Here is an 8,591-nt window from a genome sequence, read left to right as displayed (position 1 = left end):
GGAAGCCCTGTGGCTGATGCGGCCAGGGAAAAAGTCCCGCGGGGTGGGGGCGGGGATGGTCAGCCGGCATGGCACATCCATGTCCGTGCCACAAGGTGGGGGAGGGGGACACTCAGAGTCTTGTCGTCACTTCGCTTTCCAGGACGTGTGTCCTTGGGGTTCAATTCCCCAGAGAAAAGAACAAGAATTCGCTGGGCGCCCCACCGGGGACACCGGTGCCATCAGCCTTGCCCTCTGGGCATCGCTCGACCACCGGAAGTGACGAGAAAGGCGGGAAGGAGCCCCTGAGGGCAGCGAGGGGGCGCCGGTGGGAGCAGCCCTCCCGCGCCCTGAACTCCCCGCCGCCCCCCACACCGCAGCCAGCAGGGCAGGGGGGGGCGGGGGCGCGCGCGCGTGCCGGCGGCGGGGGCGCGCGCGCGCGCTCACTTGCAGGTGAAGACCTCGGTGCGCTCGCTGCAGGTGTTGCACTTGACAAAGCAGCACCAGTGGAACTTGCAGTTGCACTGCCACACCTTGGTGTACTGGTGGGTGTTGTAGCCACGGCCGCAGCACATGGTGTCGCAGCCGTCCGCGCCCGGCGACGTGCGGTTGCACAGGCGGCCCTGAGTGCCCACGCTGCCCGTGGCCGCGTCCTCCTCGCAGTAGTTGGGCGACTTCTCGATGTACACCAGGTCCGTCTCCATGGGCTTCTGGTAGCTGCGCAGCTGCTTGATCCGCAGGAAGGTGGGCTGCCGCAGGCGGCTGGCCCGCACCACCTCCACCTGCACCGCGGCGTTGTACTTCTCCTTGAGCAGGTGGCCCACCTCGCGGAACTTGGGCAGCGTGGTCCAGCACGTCTTGGTGGTGCACGAGCCCGACACGCCGTGGCACTTGCACTCCAGCTTCATGCGCTCCTCCAGGACCTGCGGGCGACAGGGCGGGGCTCAGCGTGGGCGTGGCCGGGAGCCCCGCCCCCAGCCCTGCGGCACCTGCGGGCGACTGGGCGGGGCTTGATGCGGGCGTGGCCGGGAGCCCCGCCCCCAGCCCTCCCGGACCTGCGGGCGCCCGGGCGGAGGGGCCCAGTGTGCTCACCCGCAGGGCCTGGGCGTCCCCGCTCCCACTTGCCCCCGTCCTCCAGGGCTCCCCCACTTCCCGCTGTCCGACCACACCTAAGTGCCTCCCCTTCCTTCCTGAGCCTCCGTCTCCTCGTCCGTTTAATGGGGCTGCTGACCGTAGGTCCCTACTGCAGAGGACCTTATGAGGGTCCAGTGAGAGTGTCCAGAACGTGGCAGAACACGGCGGATGTTTATCACACGTGGTTCACTAAATCCTCACAACCCTTCAGGTCAACGCGCGGAGGAGGAAGCCGAGGCTCAGCCGCGCGGCTTGCCGCGTGCAGGTCACAGGGCAGCAATGTGGCGAAGCTGGTATCGCACCCAGCCCGGCGGTGATCCAGGCCCAGCAACAGTAGGTGCTTATTAATTGCAGATCCCCACCCTTCCATCTCTCCACCCCCTGCCCTCATGCTCGGGGTAGGGCCTGGCACGTAGTTGGTGCTTAATAAATGGCTGGCTGTTCAACGAAAGCCTGGTGCTCGCACCCAGCTCTGCGCGTGTTTGCTGAAGGGCGGAGGGGGTGGATGAGCAGGAGGGGAGTGCACGGGTCAGCGAGGCCCAGGCGTGCCATCTGCTGGGAAGCCGGCCCCCGGCCGGTGTTGTTCTTTCTCCCCAGCTCCCCGAGGGCCCACAACGGGTGCAGGGTGTGTTTTCCTTGGGCCTCCCTCCGTGGTCCCGGAAGGCCGGTTCCCAGAGCCAGCCCTGACCCCAGGTACTCATTTACCTGGATCGAAAGGACCCTGCCAGCCGGCCTGATTAAAGATGGGGAATCATTAGCTGCCGCCCCACCGTTGCAGAAGGGCCATTTGTCAGCTGTCCGGGCTCTGGTGGCCTCACTTCAGCAGCCCAGCCCTGAAGGAACTTGGCCACTCTCTGCTTCCTGGGCCGGAACCCCAGCCCTGGCCCAGACCAGGGGACCCATAGCGAATGAATGAATGAATGAATGAATGAAAGAAACATCCCACAGGGCCAGCTACCATCCCATTTCCCCCACCCTGGCTACCTGGGGCTCTGGTCCTCGGCAAGGACCTGGGGGCTCCCAGCCCGGTGTGGGAGGGAAGAGGAAGCCGACACAAACGGGCGCTCTGAGAGCCTACCCCTGCCGTGGTAAGAGGGCTTCCTGGAGGAGGGGTGCCTGCATGGGGTGTGGATGCAGGAGCAGAAGCTCTTTAGGCAGAGGGGAAGGTCTTCCCGGAACGGGGCAGCGCAAGGTCTGCAGAGGAAAAGCTCAGCCCACGTTGAGTATCACGTGGGTGCTGGGTAGGCCCTGAGGCTGGTGTCTAGGACCTGGGGGTGGGTGGGATTCCCTCCTGTGGATGATGTCTGGGGGCTGGAGGCCCGGGAGGCTGGGAGGAGGAGGGGGCTAGGGGGAGGGGGAGGCTGATGTCCTACCGGGGGAGGGCTGAGTGGGGGAGGGCCCCAGCACCCGGGGGAAGGAATATTCAGAACTGGAATTGCGGGACGAGGGGTGTCTGGGTTGAGGGCACGAACCGGAAGTCAGCTCTGGGGGGTCTAGGTGAAGGGCGGGTTGCCCCCCACCAAGGGAACGCATGTCTGGACCTCCTGCCTGCCTCCTACCCTTCTCTCCACACTTGTGCTCATCCTGGCCAGACCTCTCTTTCCCCTCCCTCACCCTTACCCCATGCTCATTTTTGCATCAATCCTCCCCCACTAACCTGCCCCTCTCTTGCCCTGGCCACACCGCCCTGCCACGTATGCCCCTCGGCCTAAGAGTGGCCAGATGGATGCCTCTCTCAGAGTCCGCAGCCTGGAGGGCAGTGCCCCCTACCCCGGGCTGCTGGCCCAGGAGATGCCTCCTGAGGCCACGATGGCCTGAGACCTGGCAGGGGTATCCAGGCCAGCTGGACCAGCCTCATTGCCGCAGCCTGCGGGACGGCTGCCCCCTCCCCCCCCCCGCCCCCCCCCCCCCGCCCATCTCCCCATCCTCTTCAAGGCCAGGCAGCCCAGCCTCCACCGCCTGCCCTCCTGCCCTCCTGCCCACCGGCCCAGGCACGTTCGGACCCTGCACGGCCAGGCCGGTGACGGTGGGCAGATGGAGCCGATTGGGCAGCGGTTTGCAAAGCAAGGAGACGCATCCTCGCATCCTCGCTTGGCTGGGTCCCCGGGGCCTGAGCCTCCCCTGGGAAGTGATCACAGGATTCAAGAATGTGCCGTTTCCGTCTCCAGTGGCCTCAAGATAAGAGTGACAGCAATGGTGGCGCCAGCCCTGCTGCCCCAGGAGACCACCTGGGAGGGTGCGGGGTGACCTGGCCTCGCCCAGACGAGCGGGGCCTCGGTTTCCCCAGACCCAGGCCGTGTGGCGGGGGGGTTGGGGGGGGGGTCCCGGCATCCTAGAGGAGGCGATGCACACTCCACTCCGGCAACAGCCGCGGGCAGGCGGCTCTGAGCCTGGGGCCACAGAGGGACGTGACACATTTGTTTCTGGGCCCTCCCTGGTGGCCTGACCCTCCATGGGCCTGCGAGGCCCCGGGGGACGAGGCCCACATCTGCTTCGCCCTCTGACCTGGGCGTAGGCGTCAGGTGAAGCTGTCTGCTCAGTGCCCGGGCCGTGAAGGAGAGGGGTGGCCACACGGTCCGGCCAGCCTGGGGGCCTGGCGTGGCCGGCAGCTTCCCAGCTGGGGACTTCGCAGAAGTCACCCCTCCCTGGACCTGGGTTTTCACCCAGAGGATGGGAAGGACGTGCCCCCTGGGGCACGACCTAGATGAGGTCGGGTAGGGGCTGTGCCCAGCTGACGGGGGTCCTGCCCCAGCTCCCGGTGCCATCACTGACTTCAGACCTCCGTCACCCACGAGAGGAGTCCAAAGCCATCCTGATAACAGTGCCCAGGACTGGCCCACTGAGGATGTGGTGAACTGAATAGTGTCTCCCCGAAATTTACGTCCACTCAGAACCTCAGGATGTGACCTATTTCCTTATTTGGAAAATAGGTCTTTCCAGGTGTAATTAAGGCTCGAGATGAGGCCATCCTGGACCAGGGTGGGCCCTAACTCCGAGGACACATGTCCTTGTAAGGGACAGGAGGGAAAAAACAGACCCAGAGGTTGGGGACCATGTGCAGAGGGGGGCAGCCAGGATAATGAGGCCACAAGCCGAGGAGCGCCTGGGGCCGCAGGGAGAGGCAGGCAGGGTCCTACTCCGGAGCCATCACGGGGAACGGTGGCCCTGCTGGCACCTGGATTTAGGACTTCCGGCTCTAGAACTAGGAGAAAAAATCTCTGTCGCTCTGAGCCACCCAGGCCATGGGACTTCGTGTGGTACCAGTCAGCTTGTTTCCCACCCGCCTTGCTGACCTCTGGGGCCCTGAGCAAGTGGGAGGGGGCGGGGTGGCCTGGACAAACTAGGGTGGGGACCAGGGCACCCCAGCACTGGGGGGGGGGAACCTGTGAAGATCCAGACCCAGTCGTGGAACCCTCAAAAGCTACAGCTCCCCCTCACTGCCACCCCCAAGCTCCGTGCTAGCGGGAGCAGGAGGATCCCCGCCCCCCAAGGTCACGGCCTTTGCCAAAGGCTCAGACCACACGTGTGCTCCCCAGCTCAGGGTCGGGGGCTGTTGGAAGGGCAGTGGGGGAGGGGCACAAGGTTCGCTGCGTCCGCGGCGCAGACGAGCAGACCGAGGCTCCGAGGAAGACTCACACGCAGTCAGGGGCAGCACTGGCCAGCACCAGAATCCTGGCAGCTGAGCCCTGTGGAGCCCTTTCCTGTGACCGCCCTGCCCTGATGGGCCCTCCCCTCCTACCCCTCATCTCAGTTTACGGCTTCACGGTTCAAGACCCCAAGCGCTGACCTGCCTCCACCCAGGTCCCCTGGCCCTCAGGCTGCTGGGATCACTGTCTCAGGGACCTGTCCCACGGCACCTGTCGCCCAGAGGCCAGAATCCGGCCTGGCCCTCGTGGCCCTGCACAAGGGGCCCGTCCCACACGCCGCCACCCTAAGCTGGCCCAGAGGCCTTACTGCCCCGAAGCTGTGACCGGAATCCCACCCCCACGTCCCGGCCTTGGCTGTGCTGGTCCCTGTGCCCGGAGTGCCCTTCCCTGCATCTCTGCTGCTTATTCGGATGCTTCTCCACCAAGCACTAACCAGGGCCCAGGCCTCCGGGGACCCCGGTATCTCTGTTGCCCACCTGGGGCCTCACTGTCCTCGTGCAGAAAAGGGGGGTGGTGAGACCTTCCTCCCAGGGCTGTTGGAAAGCCCTTCCTCGGGACCTAAGAGGAACCTCCTCCTCCAGGGAGCCCTCCCCATGCCTCCAGGTAAACGAACCTTGCCTGCCTCTGCCTGCCATGGCACAGGGGGGGATGTGTCCGTGCCTGAAGAATGGAGCCTCCGCGCCGTGTGTGAGCTCCTTGGAGGCAAAGACTGTGTCCCTCTTTCCTTCATTCGTCCACCCGTGCACTCATTGGACGCCAAGCTAATAACCACGTCTACAAGATCAAGTCAGTCCCTGGGCCTGGCATTCAAGGCCTGCTCCGGGCGGCCGGCCCCTGCTCCCAGTGCCACCTCCCTCTGCCTGTGCTCTTTTCTGGCCTGCTGGGACAGCACCTCCTCCGGAGAGCTTCTGCTCCCGCCCTGCCCCCGCCCCGTCTCCAAGCTCTCACTGCTCCTGGATCTGTCCTCTGCACCCCTGAGTGGACCCACTTGGCACCACGGGGGCTCCCGTGACCACGGCCACTCTTACTCCTTGTCTCCCGTGCCCAGCCTAGCTAATGCCAGGCACAAAGAAGGGGCAGGGAACGTTCGTCGAGTGAGTGAGCGAGCAGCTGGTGGCCTTAGCTGTGGTCCCCACGGCAGAGGGCGGGCAAGTCTGTCCCCGTGCCTGCAGAGACCCGCAGGCCCTGGTGCCCCGGGTGCAGCCCCTGGGGCCGGGGAACCAGACCTGGAGAGGCGTTCCGCTCGGCTGGCGCTCTATCTCGGGCCATCTTGCCGCCATGGTGGCCGCTCCTCCCGGCCCAGTATCTGGGGCCCTCATCTCCCTGAGGCGGGGCCGGGCTCACCCTGACTTCTGCCCCAGTGTGGCCCTGCCTGAACGTCCTCCGTGATTGCCCCACACTGCTGCACCCGCCCCCTGTGTGAAGCTGGCTGCTCCTCAAGACCTCCCAACTTGCAGTCTCCACCCTTCCTCAGGCTGCTCTCTCAGGGCAACCTGAGCCAAAGGCCACCTCCTCCGGGAAGCGTTCCTGGTGTGCTGGTACGACCCCTCTGGGACCCGGGCGGGGACATGGGACTGTGGCCCCCACGCTGGGCCCTGGTCCCGGCCCTGCCACCCCCCAGCTGCTGGCCACGCGCACATCACTTCCTGACTCCCAGCCTCAGTCTTCCTACCTCCGAAATGGGAACAGTAAGGCCTCTGGGAGGGTCAGAGGGGCCGACCAGGCCCAGCGCCACCCACCACACACCTTTGGGGTCCAGATCCCCAAGGACCCCCTCCACCCCACCCCAGGAGAGGCTCAGGGCCGGGGGTGGGGGCGGGGAGCCCTGGTGAGGCGGCAGCCACCCCGCCCGCCCCTCCCCGGATGCCCCCGCCCTACCTTCCTGCCGGCCTCGTTGTTGTGCAGGTTCATGAGACGCCGCGCGTTTTTCTTGATCTCACGGGCGTCCACGAAGCGCCGGGAGAAGTCGATGCCGTAGCGCACGTCGGCGGAGCAGCCGCCCCACTTCCAGCCCTCCGCCTGGTTGTAGTAGCCCTGCTTCTCTCGGTCGCACCCGCAGTTGCTCAGGTTCCCCTGGCTGCAGGCGGCCGTGACCGCGTGGGCCACCCCGGCCGCGGTGATGGCGTAGGTGAAGGCGGCCTCCCGGCTCCCTGCGGGGGTGGGGGGATGGGGGGATGGGGTGCGTGCGGTGAGGCCCCGCGCGCGCGCGTCTCCGGCCGCCCTGGCCTCTGCGCTCGCCCTCTCTGAGTTCCGGGCTCAGCAAAGGGGGGCGGGCCGAACCCCTCCAGCAGGGCTGTGGTGAGGACAGTGGCAGGCGCGTGGCCGCGGCCCTGCCACCCGCACTCGAGACCACTGTCACCTCCTTTCCCGGTCCCAAGGGCCCCAACCCTGGGCGAGAGCAGGGGCGGGCTCTGCGAGGGGGGCACTGGGGACTGTGCCCCGCCCCTTCCACTCGGCCAGCCTCCCAGCACCCGCCCCCCCACCCTATTCCAGGCTCTTTGCTGCCGCCTCCGTGGCTTTGACCACCCCCTGTCCCCCCATCCCCAGGCCCCGGCTGCCTGGGGCTCTCCTCTCTCTCAGCACCCCTGCCTGGCCCAGACGCCCCCCTGAACCGCCCAGACTTTGGGTGCCCGTCCTCCTTGCCTCCCCCACCCCCAGCCACCAGCGAGGGGGCCCACAGTGCACCTCTACCCTGCACCCTCACTGGGTCTCCTCTGCCCGAGCAGGAAAGGCCCTCAGTCCGAGCCCAGCTGGCTTCCCCATCCCCCTTTTTTCGTCCCCTGCCCAAAACAACGTCTCTTTCCTTCCGGAAAGAGCTGCTCCTGTGCTCCGGGGGTTTCCTGGTCTTTCCAGGGGAACGGCCTTGCCCTCCTTGTCCAAAGCCTCATGATTGTCCAAGACCGGTTCCAATGCCTCTTCTTCCAGGTAGCCTTTCCAGACTGCCAGCCAGAAGGGGGCCTGGGCTACCTACCGCCCCCAGTCACGGATCTGACTCTCACTGCACCTGAAGCCGTCTACCCAGTCAGCCGGGTAGCTGAGCCGTCCTGGCTCCACGGGGGCCCACAGCCCCCTGGATGGAAGGGTCCAGAGCCAATTCATCTTTCTTTTCCACAGGCTCCGGCTGGGCCCCGGGCATCCCGCCATCCTGGCCCGGCCTCTCCTGCCCCTGAGCCCCGAGGCTCTCTGCAGGCCACGGCCCGGTCTGTGAGGTCCTCAGCAGCTGGCACTGTGGGCCTGGAGCTCGGTGACGCCCCTGTAGTTGCACAGAGCCTGTGCCTGTGATCGGAAAGGCCCCTCAGAGTGCCTGACCGCTGTCCCTGCGAGTGGGGGCTAGAGTGATGGCCCCAGAGGGTCGAAGGTCAAGTCCTTTCCGTGAACAACCACTAAGCACCACCCTGCATGCCAGCTGTGTGATCGGCCTTGAATGTGTGTTCTGGGGTCCCCTCCTCACCTACAGCCTGCTGGGGGGAAGCTCGCCTCGGTGGGCTTCCTGTTCCCTGGGGGTCCTCCCATCTGGGCTGAGGACCTGTTGGTCTTAGAGACCCAGTGCCGAGGAAGCTTTGGTCGACCTCTGCCACCAAGGAGGAGGCACAGCTTCCTGAAAACGTCCGTCCTCTGAGAAGAGCTAAGGGAGGGTGGCGTTGGGCAAGACCGAGGTCTGCAAAGGACACAGGGCCGCCTCTGCCTTCCCGTCCAGCCCCTGCTCCTCTCCGGGCCCTTCCTGCCCACACCGCTCCCCCCACCACACCTGCCACCACCTGGGACCTGCCAACCAGCGGCATAGGGCACTGTCCCCAGCACCACTCCTGTGGGAAGCATCTGTCAGCACAG

The 8,591-nt window shown here is 66.2% G+C and overlaps 1 protein-coding gene across 1 annotated transcript in view; it reads right to left on the bottom strand.

The window, feature by feature from the left end:
• Window positions 1–6: 6 nt before the first annotated feature.
• WNT7B (Wnt family member 7B) overlaps window positions 7–8,591 on the bottom strand; it is a 42,006-nt gene continuing 33,421 nt past the window's right edge. The window contains exons 3-4 of the mRNA XM_040490559.1: window positions 6,639–6,910; window positions 7–902 (exon numbers count right to left, since the gene is read on the bottom strand). Coding sequence (XP_040346493.1) covers window positions 423–902; window positions 6,639–6,910 — 752 coding nt within the window. The 3' untranslated portion in view covers window positions 7–422. The remainder of the gene's footprint in view (window positions 903–6,638; window positions 6,911–8,591) is intronic.

Source organism: Herpailurus yagouaroundi, unplaced genomic scaffold (assembly GCF_014898765.1).
Source record: "Herpailurus yagouaroundi ecotype Mexico unplaced genomic scaffold, PumYag 182, whole genome shotgun sequence".
In the NCBI taxonomy this organism is placed as follows: Eukaryota; Metazoa; Chordata; class Mammalia; order Carnivora; family Felidae; genus Herpailurus; species Herpailurus yagouaroundi.
Note: the sequence above shows the minus strand (reverse complement) of the source record. Positions and strands in the feature narration are given on the sequence as shown.